The sequence below is a fragment of the Diadema setosum genome, chromosome 1 (genome assembly GCF_964275005.1).
Source record: "Diadema setosum chromosome 1, eeDiaSeto1, whole genome shotgun sequence".
NCBI classification, from domain to species: domain Eukaryota; kingdom Metazoa; phylum Echinodermata; class Echinoidea; order Diadematoida; family Diadematidae; genus Diadema; species Diadema setosum.
This window is the reverse complement of record NC_092685.1, coordinates 31,236,216-31,253,772: the sequence shown is the minus strand read 5'-3', so window position 1 is coordinate 31,253,772 and position 17,557 is coordinate 31,236,216. Positions and strand designations below refer to the sequence as shown.

At 40.3% G+C, this 17,557-nt stretch overlaps 1 protein-coding gene across 1 annotated transcript; it reads right to left on the bottom strand.

Moving 5' to 3' along the window:
* Positions 1 to 4,554: 4,554 nt before the first annotated feature.
* Positions 4,555 to 17,006, bottom strand: LOC140231206 (uncharacterized). The gene is made up of 9 exons (XM_072311387.1): positions 16,722 to 17,006; positions 15,720 to 15,864; positions 13,880 to 13,986; positions 12,270 to 12,411; positions 8,449 to 10,184; positions 7,840 to 7,945; positions 6,615 to 6,872; positions 5,582 to 5,662; positions 4,555 to 4,772 (listed from the first exon to the last, which is right to left on the bottom strand). The coding sequence occupies exons 1-9, from the start codon at positions 17,004 to 17,006 to the stop codon at positions 4,618 to 4,620; spliced, it is 3,015 nt and encodes a 1,004-aa protein (XP_072167488.1). The 3' UTR covers positions 4,555 to 4,617.
* Positions 17,007 to 17,557: the final 551 nt, after the last annotated feature.

Genomic DNA, 17,557 nt, shown 5'->3' with positions numbered 1-17,557 from the left:
TTCTTCTAGATACCGGCAGATTTCCTTTTTTCTTCACTGTTATCTGCCTTCCTCCACCTCTCCAAGAACTTTGCATTCCATCACATTTCTCAATTAAAAAAAAAAGAAAGAAAAAGAAGAAGAAACCACACATACATTTTCATAGTGGTCCTTATAGGGGTTCCATCTTATATTAGGACCTCTTTCTTTATGGATATCTCGGCCATTTCAAAACTGATTTTTACCAAACAAACTTTGAATTCCTCTTAGAATTGTATGATCTTTCATATTTCATAAGGGTTTTTTCAATATATCACTAAAAAAGTCAGAAACCTGATGTCCCCGTAGACTATACCACCCCTTTAAGGAGTAAATGTTTAGATGTGAAATTTCACCAGGTGACACATCCTTTGCATCTACACTCACACTGAGAGAATGTGGCCTTGTCACATGAAAACACTTCAATTGTGACCCTACATCACAAAAGCAAGAAAAAATTTCTTTATGTCTGATTCTCTGGAAAGTCTGAATTTAGCCTTTTGGGTAGCCTTAGCAGATTTCAATTGTTGTTGTTTGGAGTATTCATGGACAGTTTCTTTTTTTTTTCTAGCTACATTCAAAGTTTGAAAGCATACAATCATGCCTTAGTAATGTCTTTAATTATTTTCGTAAACCAGTTTTGTGTGTATGTGTGTGTGAGTGTGTGTCTTCTATTTCTGGTCACAAGTTATTCTCCTTTGCTCTTATGCAAAATGAATCTATTTTGTACCAAGTTTACTTGGTTTGCATTTCACTTGACAATACACAATACAATGGTACTTTCTCTGCCAAATTGAAGAATGTACTGACACACATAATTTTACTTACTGCATCAACTAAAATTGAAGGTAATGCAAAAAATATGATGAAGTGCTTTTAAAGAAGCTAAATTGGACATATAAAACACAGGTCATGCTTTGTCTAGTCATTTAGGTAGCTACACATGATCAACATTTTAAAAATATGCATGCATTTCACAAACATCTGTGCAAGGGTGACATTAAGGTCACATGTTATTATCCTGAGCTGCGAAGCCAAAAGACTTACAATGTTACGAAGACAACAGTGGCTAGCTCTGTCAGTGTCATTGTGTCGCCACCACGTCATTGCTTATGCTAACTACAAGCTGGATCCATGCAAACCTTTTCAAAACTGTAAGTATTCAATGATCTCCTGTGGTGGTGGAATGCAGAAAGACACCCCCACTCCCCCCCCCCCCCCCTCCCTTTTGCACACTAGTAATTCTGAAATGATGCACTCTCAAAATTTTACATCACGGCTTTTGGTTATGCACGCGCTCAGGGCAGCTGCAGGGAAGAAGGAATCATTTCATGGGGGGGGGGGGGGGGGGGAGGAGGGGCAAAGATGAGCTCTTGTACTAGCAACAAGACCAATTACAGAAATCCAGTCACTTTTCTGCTTTGTTAATTGGAATGTCTCTTTAAGACCACAGGATCTCTACTACTATGAATGTTACATTTTTTTTTTTTTTTTTTTTTTTGAAGAGTCTCAACTGTGCAACACTGGAATCTCTATATAAACTCTCCTATACACGGCATCCAAAGAATTTTGTGCAATAAGAATGAGTGCAGGGAAATATTATGAAGATTGTGGACTCCTAGAAAAAAAGTACAAAAATATACACACACAATGACACTTTGCAGATTGCTCACACAATAACCTCGCGGTTGGTGTAAATACTTAAACTATCAACAGGGAATAACATTCCAGGCCAAAATTTGCTAATTTCTGTAAACTATTTTTTTTTTAAATACCATAACAGAGAAATTGGGATAAGCACATCTTTATATTAGTACAGTTTTTGTTGATATCTTCCCCCAAATTCTCTGAATCAATATATGACATAAAGATTTATCGTAAAATTACATTATTTTCATACTTTCTAGGACCCGTCTTGACCCTGTCATACAAGCACACACATTTCCATTCTTCATTGGTAATATCGAGGCACTGTGGAACACTTTTCGTTTTTACAGCATTACATAAGTTTACCACAAACACGTGGGAAAAAGTTCATATCTGCTCTACATCAAATATGCCACAAATATCACAATTCACAATAATGAATACGACCAAAATGTGCGCTTCCAAGGCAACTACTTCAATAAAAAACGACATTTTTCTCTACGTGAAGCCTTGCGATACTTCTTCACAATATTCCTCTTGGCGCTTTTGTTGTTGTTGTTTTGTTTAAATGGTGAAGGAAGCTCCGACCGGCTCAGATTTCATCCAGCAATTCAGTGAATTATCACTCGTCAAACCACACTCTGCCTCCAGTGTGAAGCATGACTGTAAAACCAGAATCATTCATGACATGAAGCTTTCACCAATTGCTGCTGGCATTCAATGCATCGTGTAGACAGGAACATTTGCCTGCAATTTACTTAATTACGAAATTTAGGCTCCTTGCAAATTCGGGGAAGTTTCCTGTAATAAAAAATGTCTGGTTTTACGTTATTGTTTTTAGAGAATATGGAAAAACAGTTTCACTGACTTGTCTCTTATTCTTAGGTTTTACATGAGAAGCACGCGGCAGGAGTCTCTATTTCTACCGAAAAAAACATTTTTGGTGAATGAACTCTTACAACATTGTTTTGGTTTACTTCATTTGCCTAATACAGCATTTGTTGGTTTTCTTTGTTGTTGTTGTTGTTGTTGTTGATAAAGAGAGTGGGCAAGTTCTTTGTTTTCATATTCCAGTTGTACAAGCACGTACCCTCCACAAATTTCCCTCTTTTAGGAACATATGGTATTGGCATACACTAATTTCAGACAAAAACTCCTTTAAAACACAAAGATCAATGCGCAAAAGTCCTGTTTCCTCTAAGTCAAAGAAAGCTGGAAGTTGGTGGCTTCGGAAAAAAAGAAGAAGAAGAGAGAAGTGCTTCATATACCCATGAGTTCAGAGGCACAAACCTGTCATCATCGGAATTAATACTGGGAAAACCACAGAATTTCACAAATACACACAGTATTTCACAAATACTTAACCCAAAGACATGACTTCGTACTACAGCCACACAACCGACACAAAGGCAAGGTGACCGACTTTGCAAGGCAAATTCATCGAATGAAGTAAGTGCCACGACCTGTGACTCATAATTTTAGTAAAGCCAGAGCACAAATAAAGTGGGAAGAGTGAAGATATAGAATATAGAAAAATTCAGATGTGAAGTCTGTGGAATGAAAATAATGAAGGTTACTCCATATCGGAGGCATTCTTCTTTTTTTTTTTTTTTTTTTTGGTGGCAGGGGCTACTGTTAAAGGGAGACCTGAGACAATAGGGTGTAGCCCCCTGTGAAAATCTCTCCCACAAAATGTTCTGCTGTTCAAAGTGATGACAATGAGCTGTTCTTTGACTGGCATTTCTGGAAGCAGACACAAACAAACCAATGCCACCAACATCATATGCATGTGCACTGTCAAGAGATGGAAACGACAATAACAAAAGCTCTCAAAACCAAGTATGTGAAAGCTATGGCTGAAATGTTGCCATCATCACCATCCCGACAAGTTCTAATATTTGGGCCAAGTGCTTGGCTCACAAACCATTGCTATTTCTCTGGCTGAGATGGAACACTACTATAGCACACTACGCATGCTGAAAATTTGCAAACCAGCAAGCCAGCCCAATAGCACAAGCCCTTGCATTTAATCCTCATAAATTAGACAAGTTCTGTGACTACTTAGGTGAAAATCCCTCACACATATTTCTAGGTACTGAGCCTCAGTGAGAGAGCTATAGGGAGGTCACTCTTGAACAGTCTTTTCAAGGCCAGGGAAAGTGCGCGATCAATGGTGAGCCGATTTGCGAGGCAACATGGTGCTGTTGTGCTATCTATAAAGCAAGAGCTACAAACTCTTTGAAAACATTTCACATATTAAACACCTTCACAGTTGTAATGCATTAATGTACATTGATTCTTGCGTGAGAATACTATTTCCCTTTTTAAAATTTGAACAAGAAGGCGATGACGATTTACCCACTCTGATATTCTCAAAATACAGAAGAGAAAAACCCTAACTTACATTGCACTTGTGAATGCTTCCCTCCCGCTGGGGATCCCCTCAAAGTGATAAATTTCTGACAGCTCAAAAGTTACCATACTATGCAATTAACACGTTACGGACAGACAAATTTCCTGTTATACATTTACATCAACACATTCTGGTGGGCAGTTTTAAGTTCTATCCTCTACCCAATGGTAGAAGTGAGTAAGTGCCAGTGACATTGCTGCATAGAATGTGCAACCATCGACAAAGGTACACACAAAACCACAAAATCACGGGGAGAAAAGCATCAATACCTTCCACGTTTCATGAACATGCAAGTAATGGTGCGCGAGGTGCATCCATCTTTTTACCACCTACACTCAATCAACGAGTCCAAAATGTCAAGGAATGCACAACAATCCCCCTTCCCATAAAAACAGTTGATATTAACGAGTAAAGTGAAATCAATAACTGAAAAAGATAAAATCTCAAGAATTGAGAAAGGGGGAAGGGTAGATCCATGGCATGTTACTGGGGACTCTGTTAACCCCCTTCCTCTCCCAAAAAGATGGGGACTGCAATGATCAGAGGTTGACCTCGGCGAAGAGGGCGGGCAGGGCAATGTCTGGCTCGCTCTGGTGACCCTGGCGGATGCTCTTCTTGTGGATCTGGTCAATCCTGGTCAGCATGGGGACAAACTGTAGGAGCATGTAGTACTTGTCCATGTTTCCTTGTGTCTCTGAAAGATCAACGACAAACCCACATTTGTGACATGCTATCAAACCCAAGGTAGCCATGTCTTCTTGGATACAAATATGACACAGTTCATGCACAAATCAGCTGTACCTTTTTGTAAGTTCTTCAAATAAATCGTAACAAGAAAGCAGAGCAAACCAAATTTTTCCATTGCGATCAAATAAAATGTATCTAGTCATCATGTTACAGCTACAGAGTATGTACAGGCTACTGTGAACAGCACAAAGGTGACAGCACAGACCACTAGGTCAAATGCGATACATCGTCCCATTCTACATGTACTTTCCTGACACATGAAATGACGATCTGATCTGTCATTGTGGTGATTTCTCATGAAAACTACAAAGAACAGTGATATTTCTCGCAAGAAAATTGTATGCGCTTTGATGATGCCTGCAACAGACATTACAGGGAAGTGAATGAGTGATGGTGTAGTGAATGAAGAGGGAGCTGGAATATGGTGGCAATTTTCTATATCTTAAAATGAAAGAAAAAAAGAGAGAAAAATACTCTGTGTGTGTCTACTAATCTAAAATTTTTAATCTAAAATGGGATCCCAGACAGGAATTTTAGCACGATAAAATGACACGCGTCAACATTTTGCACATGACTGATAACACATTCCCGATCATTTTCTATTCATAATGCACCTCACTGTCTAGTTCTCTTCATGTCTTTTTTTGTTGTTTTGTTGTTGTTGTTGTTAAAGGAGTATGAAAGGAGGCTTGGTTGATGGAGAGAATTCTGGCGTTCTGATAGTAGATATGATGAACCAGTCGCAAGTTCACTCACCTTGGCAGTAATTTTTCAAGATATTCCGGTAGTCCATGTGGAGTCTTGCCACAGCGTACTTGTCCTTTAGGGTTTCTAACTCTGATAGAAAATCGATCAAAGAGAGAAAGAGAGAGATAGAGACTGTAAATAGCCCAGTGAAGGGTATGATGCAGCATGTGACACGCGATGACATGCAATTGTATGTGTGAGAACTATGGGATGTCTACATTGGAGTAACCATGAAAGATACTCCATGAAAAGAAGGAAAAGTTCCTTACAAGGCAGAGCACCAACAAGCAATCACATTTCTTTGAATTCATAAAAGATAAAACACTGGGGGCAGCATCATCAAAGACAGTAAAAACTCAAAGTTACACCATGATGCACCTCCACATAAGTTTGGGAAAAATTCATCCATAAATGTGGAGGGTAGAGCATGTGTAAGAAATTTAATACGAAGTGGTTGTGACCTTTGACCACATAACAGGTGGTATATTGGGGGATACATTATCCAACATTCCAGGGTTCAGATTTGACTATGATAAACATCTGTACAAAATTGGAAAACAAAAATCAGTGAGAAATAAGGCTCAAGCACACACAAGCAGACTCTAAAATTAATCAATGGTTTTCTGTATAAAGATGAACAAGCAAAGGCATTATCACCAAAAGTTATAGGCTGCTACATCTTTTATACATGACATTCCTCTACAGTGAATTTGAATAAAATTCATCAAGAAACATGACCAAGGTGTGCACACAGATTTGAAGCGGCAACAATGTAACACTGGTGAGTCCAAAGTACTCTCTGGTACATGTAGTGGGGAATATAACTATGAGAATAAAGAGTATGAATGAAAGAACTAAGAATCAATCAGCATAAGTGTGTTTTTGTTTTTGCCTTTTTTGTTTTGCTTGTTGTTGTTGTTGTTGTTGTTGTTGCTTGTTGTTGTTGTTGTTATTGTTGTTGTTGATGTTGATGTTGTTGATGATGATGATGATAATGATGATGATGATGATTTGTTGTAAAAGAGATGATGCCATATCCTACCGGGGTTCAGTATCACCAGCATCATGAGGAGCGCAATCTCGATACTGTCAAAGGAGTGCAGGACAAACTGGTTGAGGAAGTAGTAGCAGATGTCGCGGAAGCCGTCGGCCAGCCGCCGCAGGGACCGGTTGGTGAAGAAGGTCTGCTCCATCCACTGCCACTGGCGGCCCATCTTCCACGACTTGTGAATGAGGATGATGGGGAACACACTGTGCTTGATCAGTTGGAGACGGTCATCCATGGTGATGGTGTTACAGCCTTGGAATAGGAGGGTACAATGCAGCAGGTGACAAGACACGCCAACTTCTAGATAAGGTAGTTTTCTATCCTTTTATCTAACCGTCTTGACAATTTGTTGCAAAATGCTCTGAGCTTCAAACCATGATGAAAAGGTGATGCACTTGCATTTGTTCACTCATATACTTTTTTTTTTTTTTAAACACATAAAAATCTTTTGTTAACCATTTTAGGTATGAAATACAATAACAGTACTTCAAAAGTCTTCAAATATGAAGGCATTATGTAGCAAAAAGGAGACAAAAGGAGACACCAGCACTACTGTCCAGATAAGGTAAGTTTTCTACAGACCTTTCCAACTGTTTTAACAATCTATTGTACAGTGCCTTGAATCCCATATAGCAGAAAGACAATGTACTGATAAGTGCACAAGAGCACACATTCATATCTACTCCTTTAACTTACAGATAACAACTAGTTGGGCATTGGTGTGGGTGAAATACAATGACAGCATCCAAGCCTTGAAATAAGGCTGCAATGCAGCAAAGGAAAGGAGATGTCGACTTCTCAATAAGGCAGTTCTATGCTTATTTCTTACAGATGTCTCGACAGCAAGTTGTCAAAAAGAACTCTTGATCCGTACAGCATGATGAAATGGCAATATATAAGTATGTGTATAAGGGCACCATGCATGTATACCTCTGTACGTATGAATATCATATGTGGTTATTTCTTGTCTGAAATAAAGAAAGTAGTTGATGCTGGGTGTATCATCATCATCTACATGATATGACGAATGGGAAGAGAAATGGAATGTCGCAAGAACTAACCTACTGACATCTACGAGTTACGTAATGACTTATACGATATTTGCTTCAATTTCACACAAATTTTGTGCAATCTGCTACTTGACACGTCTTCGTGCACTTATGGAAATCAAGATTCTAGTCGTAGTACTCTCTCCCAAAGACAGAGATACAACACCTACCTGGCATTTTCTTGACATATTGCACAGCCCCTATGATCTTCAGGCTCACTGTCTCTTGGAACTTTTGCCAGTGATCCCCTGAGTTGCAGTTTTGATGCTGTGCAAGCTGGAGAGAACATCACAGAAGAAAACAACAACATTTATTTCCCTAAATATCTCCTTCCTAATTTTGACATTTTTGACAATTTTGACAAACTGGTGTAATTTGAGTTCATAGCTGCTTATGAAAGTGCTTAGTTTATTGGTATCTTATTGTTTGTTTGTTTCCTTTTTGCACCACCAGGTATAATTTGTGTTGTGGTAAAACAGCAAAATAAGAACTATTCCACTTCCTTATAATGCAAGCTCTTGACAGCAGCTAGAGTACTTTCCAATTACCAAGTAGGAAAAAAAAAAAGAATAATTATTGTGCTACTGATCACGTGCCACATGCACAATTTGTAATCCTCATGCAGACTGTCACATCTCAAAAACATTGTATTCTCTCTGTTTTGCACTTATGTACAAGGAAGTTTGTTTGCTAATGATGCTACTGGTGCAAAATGCATAGGACACAAAAAAAAGGGTCAATTGCTGAACAGCGATAATGTGCAATCTTTCCAGACTTACGTAGGTTGCCGCCTCCACACAGGCTGCATTGGTTTCCATCGACTTCATCACTGCTGTCAGTCCCGTCAAATTGTGTGTAGCCTCAAACATAATGCTCTCCCTCTCAAGAGCATCGAGAAGCTTCGGGTGGACCGTCATGGATGCCTCCACCTCCTGGGAGAATATCCTGTCACTCAGCAGCCCACTCTGGGCCCGCTTCAGGATATCGTGGCACTTGGCGGCCATGTCGCGGGCAGCTTGGGGTGGCAAGAGCCCGGGAAGAGGGCAGGTGTACAGTCGGTCGTAGGGCAACACAGTCTGCACATTCGCCTTTCCCCCACTGGTCTCAGTTGGAGTGAGTGAAGGTAACTGATGCACACCCGAGCTATTGGATGAGCCTGGCTGCTTTGAGGTTTCTGGAAGAGCCTCCTCAGTAGCAGTATCCCGATTGTCACAGTCTTGGATCTGCATTTTCTTTCTGTTCACAGGAAGAGATGTTCTGAAGGGCATCGGTTTGGAAAACTGCATACTTTGGGATAGTGCCGAGGAGTGCTGGGGGTAGACGGCAGTTGGCTGCAGCACTGTGACAGACCTGGAAGCGCACAGCAGCTGAGCTGCTGGACTGGTGACTTGCACGCTCTGGGACAGTTGGAGGGGGATCCCTGCTTCAGGCCCCTTGAGGTACGAGTGTGAAAGTCTCCCGCTGCCTTGCGCCGCACCACTGGATTTGAATGCAGATGCAGATTCCAGGTCTGTCACGTCAGGAGACACAGTCAGGTTCTCAGGCTTCAGAGCGCTCATTGCATCATAGAGGTCCATTCCTGGAGGATCTTTTCCTTCCATAAACCCCTGCACATTTGAACCCGGCTCTGCCGCATCCTCAAATGATGTCTCTTCCACTGCATCAGTCCCTTTCAATGTTTCGGACTGTTCACATCTGACACCATTTAAATCCCTCCTGTTACTAGTCCCATTGTAGAACAGAATATCCTGAGCTTTCTCCTGGCAGTAGGAGTCGGAGGGATAAAATTCTTCCTTTACCATCACTATACTGTCTTTTTCAGACTTGCCAGAGGAATAGGTGACACTGGCAGGCACACTCGAGGCATTGGTGTTATCTTCAGGGGTAACACCACTAGAACCCTTTGCAGTTTTTACAAGACGCTTTGTAGCAGAACTTTTCTGTGGATTGAACACTGGATGTTTCTTGGTTAGGGGTGATTGTGGAGAGGTGGGGTGGGGGCTTTTTGGAGTCCAACCACCATCACTGCCCTCAGCCATTTGCCCTGTGTGGGACTGTGGACTAGAATTGCATGGAGAGCCAAAGTTCTGCACTGGCGACGGATGACCTGTAATACTGGCCTGAGAGATGGTCGACAGTTCTTTCCCACTGGCTACACTGCCTGGACTCTCGGCTTGCCAGCATCTTTTGCCGATATACTCAGTAGCACTGCTGGACTGCTCAAAATTGGCTAACGAAGCACTGGGGGATGTGAGACGTGGTGAATACTGCTTTTCTTGAACTGTGCTTGGCTCCATCTCGGGGTAATCATCTAACGACTTCCATCTCACTGGGGACCAGTGGTGCACCTTTGTACCACATTCTCCACTTGAGGCGTCGTATCCTCTGTCAGCGGGATCCTGGCTACTTCTTGCAGTGTGTGGCATGCCCGAATGGTCATCGGGACTGGGGGTTGGAGTGGTAGTCACATCTATGGGGCGTGTGTCATACTTCTGGTGCCTTCCCAGCTTGATACCTGCATCAGAGATATGGTAACAATCTGACTTTAATCTGCTTGTAGCATCTAGCTGTAATGCTAGTGCAGAGAACAACAGGTAGATGGTAGACTATTAAAGATGGTGCATTCAATTTTGAAATGCTATCACAAGGATACACCGATGAAATCATGAACACAGTTTCATATGGAAAGGAAAGGAATCACCAAGAAATCTACTAAAAAGTATTCATGATGACCTGCAGAAATACATTCATCCTTTTGCAATGGGGGGGGGGGGAGGCATTAAATGAAGCATTTTGTCTCAGCTAATCAGATGCAAGGGTTTTAGAAGCTTATATCAGTTTGTCAGAAAAAAAAATCTGACAAGACGCCTCATGAAATGCCCTCCCCCCCCCCCCCCCCCCCCCCCCCCCCCCGATCTATCTAGTGTGAGAAATGAAGACAAACAGCACGGACAGTTACTTGACGGTTGGATACATGAAGGGGCTTATAATTACAATAGTTACTAATAATCTACAACTGTGTGTTCTGTAATGATTATTCATTGTTCGGCATTAAAAAGAGTACAACTTTCTCACTACAAGTAGTGTAGCACTAGAAATAGTGTGGCCTTCGCTGTCCATATATGATTGCTTATCTTGATTGTAGACTATTCAAAAGTCTCTTAATTGCAAGACCTATGATTGGTTCTCATATAAACAACACATTTCAAGAGATCACAGTTTATGTTTATCTCTCCAACCGGCAAATATTTGTAGATTTCTTTGATTTCATGCACCCTTTAGAATGTATCTAATCAGCCTCATCTCAACTCTCAGATATGTAAGTTTAACAACAAGATGATAAGATGATTTCTGAAAAAAAAAAGGTCATTATGGACTTGATGATATAATAAGTGTTTTTAAATGGAACTTGGGCATTGCAAGCAAGAGGCAAATATAACATACTGACCATACAGACGAGTTTGACTCAAGTTTGACTAAACGCACTTCAACACGAAAATTAAGTAGACTGTGCTTAAAGGAGTCAAAAATGATGAAAAAGAGTGGTATATAAGTCATGAAAATCATACATGAAATAAGATACTCAAGGAATTCAATGTTTCACATATTTCTAAAACTAGTACCCGTAATATGGGTCAGAACTACACAAATTGGAAGAAGGGATGACATTTTCACCTTACACTGCTCCCACTGCTTTATACACAAATACATCAATAAGCTCATGTTTCTGGTCAATGGTTTCATAACTGCAATCTCTTTCTCACTTTAAGTCTTCATTTCTAAAGGCCCTCTCACATCTTTCTGGGCAAGCTATGTTGGCTTGTTGCGTGTATGGATTTTCCAGCACGCAAGGTAATTTTCTGCAAGCGGACAAGGATTTGGGCGAGTTTAGCGTGCGTCTTACCTGCTGAACGTGTGCTCGCAAAAATTGCTCTCCACAAATCACATGCAAGGCTTGCCTTCATCACCTTCATCACCTCTGCCTATTTGGATATGTGGCTGCCACTAGTATCACTGATTCGTGAAAACTTATAATCACTAATATCAAAGATTCACAAAGATGAGGGAAACAATAGTCTTCTTATTCCACATTCAATTTTGATGAAACCTCTGATCTGTTCGTCCTGAAGTTTCCTGAAGTGTATTAGAGCCATGTGGAACATGGTGTGGAGTTACACTTGTAATTCATGTCAATTTTCCTTTCCTTAAGTGTTGTTTGAAAGTTACCTTGTATAACATTCCCAGATTGACAAGACCTCTTATCTCAAATGTCATGAATTTCCAGAAGAGCAAATGAAAGAAAGAAAGTAAAAAACAAACAAAAAAAATTCAACATATTCTCAAATACTATCAATGTTGACACACACATACACAAAACAAACAAACAAACAAAGAAAAAACAAACACAGAAATCTTGTTTTGGGCTACACTGAAAACTGTCGTGTTTTAAAACTCAAATCAGTATTTTGGTATTCAAAACTGAGCTGTGAGGTTTTTTATTATATGTCCCAACAGAGAAACAAGGTCCTATCACCAGAGGGATGCTGCTACGAGTCATACACTGTAAAATTCATCATGTTTGTGACGGGCATCTACTCACTTGCTCTGGACATGCCAACAGCAAGGCACTTCCTGAAGCGGCAGCAGCGGCACAGGTTGCGAGTAACGGGTGTAATGATGCATTCCTCGTTGCCCGAGCAGACGTACGTGTTGCCATCCCTCAGACTGCGCCGAAAGAAACCCTGGCTCCCAGAAGCAATATACGATGAAACAAAAACATTCCACATGCAGTCTCATGACTACTGCTATACATGTACCTGATATATTTCCTTCAGATCTAGATATCTACCTCTCTCTTTCTCTATTAACTGGCTGTGCAGCAGGTCTCTTATCTGGTAATCACTCCATTGTCTGAGTGCTCTCTTCTCTTGTAAGGTTATCTTCATCTTCAGCTCACTAGGACCTACAGATTTCTCGTTCTCAGCTTTTTCCATGGTACTCACCGGATGAAGCAGAAAGGTTTACCATATGTACACAATTTTGCTTGTGGCTGAACAAATTAATTATCAAGCCATGGAGAGAAAAATATTAATGTAGAGCAGGGTGATCCAGTGATGATATGATCCAGGTGACAAAACACACATTCTAACACACTACATACTATGGACATGTAACATACTATGGACATGTAAATGTAGGGTTCAAGACAGCCCCTTGAGGTTTAGAGACTTTAGTGGGTTAACCCGTTGAGGACGAGTCCCGAGTACACTCGGGCAAGTGTCTATGGGAAATGTGTGTGTTGTAGCAAAATCAGCCCATTCTCATTGGGTTAAAGGGGAAATCCAGTCCAAATATAAGTTTGTCTGATAAGAAAGAGTAAAATAGTATAATACATGAATATATAAGTTCAATGGTAAAATTTGGATCGAAATCTGGCGAAAAATAAGAAAGTTATGACATTTCAAATTTTCTCTAATTTTGTAGGAAACAGTTCTTGAACGGTCAATATGTATACACAAAGGCACAGTAAGCATGTCATTCCCTCACAATGTGCCATATAGTTTGTACAAAAAATTTAGAAATTTCAAGTTTTTCATTCAAATGCAATTATGCCCGAGGCTCAAATCCTGGTGTATCTAACTGATCACTATTCTGAAGTTAATCAACCAGGAATAACATCATGTTTCAGACTTCAATGACAGAAACATTGAATTTTTGTCATTTTTTTTTTACATGATCAATGGAAAATTGTGAGGATGTGACATGGTTAGCTCACTCATTTGCATATTCATATCCCCTGCACAAGAACTGTTTTGCAGAAATTAGCAAAGCTTCAAAATGTCATAACTTCCTTATTTTTCATCCAATTTCAGTCAAATTTCTATCACTGAATGTGTAAGATTTCATTCGTTTTTATCAGATGAAGTTATATTTGGACTGGATTTCCCCTTTAATGATATCCAACAACACTGGATTTCCTCTATTCTCTGTGACTTTTCCTTCCATTGATCCCCCACTGGCTGTTTCATTTGACCATATAAAATCATTTCTCTGTCTCTCAGTCATATAGAAGTGCTACGTAATTTGTAATCGTTTGATTGATCTACAACGTTTAAATACGTGCACGTATGCATACAAATATGTTGGAGTTGCCATCTACATAGGGGGAAAAAAACAAAAACAAATGCAAGAGAACAGTCTATTCTTTACCTTGCACCCTTCACATGTGTAGATTCCAAAGTGTATCCCTGACGAGACGTCCCCACACACTTTGCACGGCACCTGATCCTGAGCAATGTCCTTCACTGGCTGCTTGGCTGAATGGACAGAATATGGCCGGTACATGATGCCACTATTCATATTAGCAGAAAGCACTCAACTGTACATCTAAGTTATTTTCAAATACTTAAATCTGAATTCAAACAATTTATCCTTCCTGTTTTGTTTTTGTTCACTTAGGATGCACTACTTTCAAGAGTACTGTAAGACAAGTCCGTACCTATTTCGCTGTGATCGAGCTACTGTCAAGGTGGGGTCGTTTGCTATACAAAATTTTCTAGGCAGGCAGAGAGTCCCACAAAGTATGATTGTTGTACTCACAGCATGGTTATTTAAATGCGCATTACAGAAACATTCAGTAACAGCAGTAATCAAGTATCTCTAGTATATCCCAATAATCACATACTACAGTTCGGCTGCACCATTCATTTACTTGTGCATCTTCTTGTTTTAAATGAGCCGTAACAAAACCCTAAAAAAAAACCAAAAAACAACTCAATCAATCTTGCACTGTCTGACATGTGAATACTAGACTATACTACAGGACAATTACAGTGATTGTGGAATACACTGATGAAACTTGTGGCTTTCTTACTGCAAAGGTTTTCTTTGTCTGCTGTGAAAGCTGAGCAAAATAAATTACGCACTACAATTACGTCATAATCGACGATTATCTATGATAAATGACACATGTTGACTCCTGGAGACCACTACAAGTTGCAGACAAATTCCAGCACACATGAGCAAAGCTGAAGGCCACCCAAGATAATTATTCCCACTGGGGAGGCAACAATGTTACCAGGCATGAGGACAACTTGTACATGTACATCTCCATGAGCGCAATTTGCTCTGATCGAGAAGCACTGCTGCGATGCACGCAAACACTGCAAGATTTTCTGAAGCGCCGATTTGAAGCGGGGCTTTTGACTTGCCACCATTCAACTGAAGCATTACCAGGGAATAAAATCCAATGTAAACTGTGGATTAGGCGAATGCAGAAATTATAGTAGAACACATAAGTGAAGTTTGAATCCATTCAAAACTGACAGATTTTTACAATTTCGGTACTGCCATTGCTGGATAGGAAGACTAAAACAATTTATGATTTCACAGCAGGACAACAATATGGAGAAAATACAAAAAGAATTCAACATATTTTTTTGTTTTTTTGTTTTTTTGCATGATGAAAGAGTGTTTAGCTTACCTCTCTCAGAGGGCAGGGGGAATAACATTACCCTCATCATCATCCACTAAAAAGTGGAAGAAATGTGCACTTTTGATAAGAAAATAACATTTTGTGGCATTATTTTTACATTTTATTCAAATCATCTAACTGCGAATTCACAAATTTTACTGTAGTCTTCTTATCCCATGATGGCAGTACCAAAAGTTTGAACATTCATAACATTTACACTTATTGTCTGATTTTCCTCAAACTTCACTTACTGTAAAAGTTGAAATTTTCGCGGTGTTGAAATTGTTGCGCATTTCGCGCAACCAGAAACTAGCACGAAAATAAAAGCACGCGAATATTTTTGCCTGCCATATGTTCCTGTGTGTGATGTCTTGATTCAGCGGAATTAAAAGTACACGAAACTCTTCTTACCCCGCCAAGCGCGAAAATTAGTTGTGCGAAAATATCCACTTTTACAGTATGTGTTTTACTAATGTTGCTGCATTCACTCAATCTACATATGTATACATTCTCATTCAGTTTCATTCTTCAATCAAAGGATTGCGACGCAAACTCTCTTGAGATTCTCACGCTTACCTTTGCGCCCCATGCCTGCCTTGATACACTTCTGGTAGCGGCAGAACTGGCAGAGCAGCCTGGACAGAGGCGTGATGGGGCAGCTCTGCTTGTTGACGCATCGAAAGTTGGGCTCGCCCTTCCGTGTGCTCCGTATGAAAAAGCTCTGTGTTCAAAGCATTCATAACTGGCATGATTATCCAATAATGCTGCTGCTGCTGCTACTGGACATGATAATGCTGCTGATGATGATAATCACAGAAATGATTACAATAATGATGAGAATAATTGCATTAATGTCAATTTTTACAGCAAAACTGACAGTAACATCCGATGCTCACACCGTATCAAAAGTGGTGTGCCTATCATCATTTCAATACAATAATTGTTATTATTACAATCATTCCTTTAAAGACTTCAAATTAACAGCTCTTACAGGAAGTTACTGAAGGTAGAAAGGTTAATAGATTGATGAACAAAGACATGTGGGCAGACTGAGGAAAATTACCAGCTCTCTTTACTACTTTCTGTATCATATGTAATTATGAACTCAAGTAAGAAATAGGGAAGGGACATACACCAGTGGGGGATCCCGGGAGGAGCGCACTGGGCGCGCGCCCCTAATTAGTTTTTGTTAAAACAAAAGAAATAAAACAAGAGACCGGGGGGTCTCGTACTCACCTGAGTATCGCAAGTCCACCTTCCACGCAGTACATGTAGCACCACCATTATAGCTTTTATATGTTTACAATTTTAGAAAAGATTTGAAAAGATTCTTAAATTTGGGGGTTTTGTCTGTATCCAACAAATAGTATCATCGATATCACTCACATGATAATACATGCCAAGTTTGGTGAAAATTTGACCATGCATTCTAAGAAAAAGACGAAAATTATGATTAAGTACAATTAATGGCTCATTTTTTGAACCTTTACAGAATTCCTGGATCTGCCCCTGTACACATAGAACAAAGTCCAATGTGAAATATCCTTCAAAGTCAATAATGTCTGCGACTCCACTCACCTTGCAGGCTTCACAAATCTGGGCACCAAAGTATCTCCCGGTGGCCTGGTCGCCACAGACAGCACACATCACCGCCATGGAGTTGACGCTTTGATCCTGCCTTGACGACGACGATGACGACGACGACGACGACGGGCTGGCCCCCTTGGGAATGCTGGCAGGTGGTGGCACGTCCCACTCGGGCGCGGACTGTGGGAGGATGCTGTAAGGACTTCTTGAGGCCTTCCCGGTATCATCAGGCTCCCTCTTCTCTTTGAAATGTGTCGCTGGCAATGCTGTAGGCATCAAGAAACAAATACAAGGCAAGTGCCATAATGTGTCTCGCCCATTCGCGTACAAGAAATTGTACGCGAATGGGATATAACAGATAAAAAAAGAGATATAGTTCAGATAAAAAGAGATATAAAAGGGTAAAAATTTATGGCAAAAAAGAAACGTGCCATAAAAAGTTAACATTGGGCCCTTAAAGTTCGTTGACCCCTGCCTGTGACCTTTGACCTTGTGGTGACCATCCACTCCCCAAGGAACATCTACCATCCAAGTTTGGTCACAAACGGACCTAAAAGTTATGACCCATAATAGAAACGTGCCATAAAAACTTAACATTGGGCTCTAAAAGTTCGTTGACCCCTGCTTGTGACCTTTGACCTTGTGGTTATCATCCACTCCCCAAGGGACATCTACCATCCAAGTTTAGTCACAAATGGACCTATGGATCAAAAGTTATGACCTATAATAGAAACGCGCCATAAAAACTTAACATTGGGCCCTAAAGTTCATTGACCCCTGCCTGTGAGCTTTGACCTTGAGGTGACCTTCATATATGGTAAAATGTG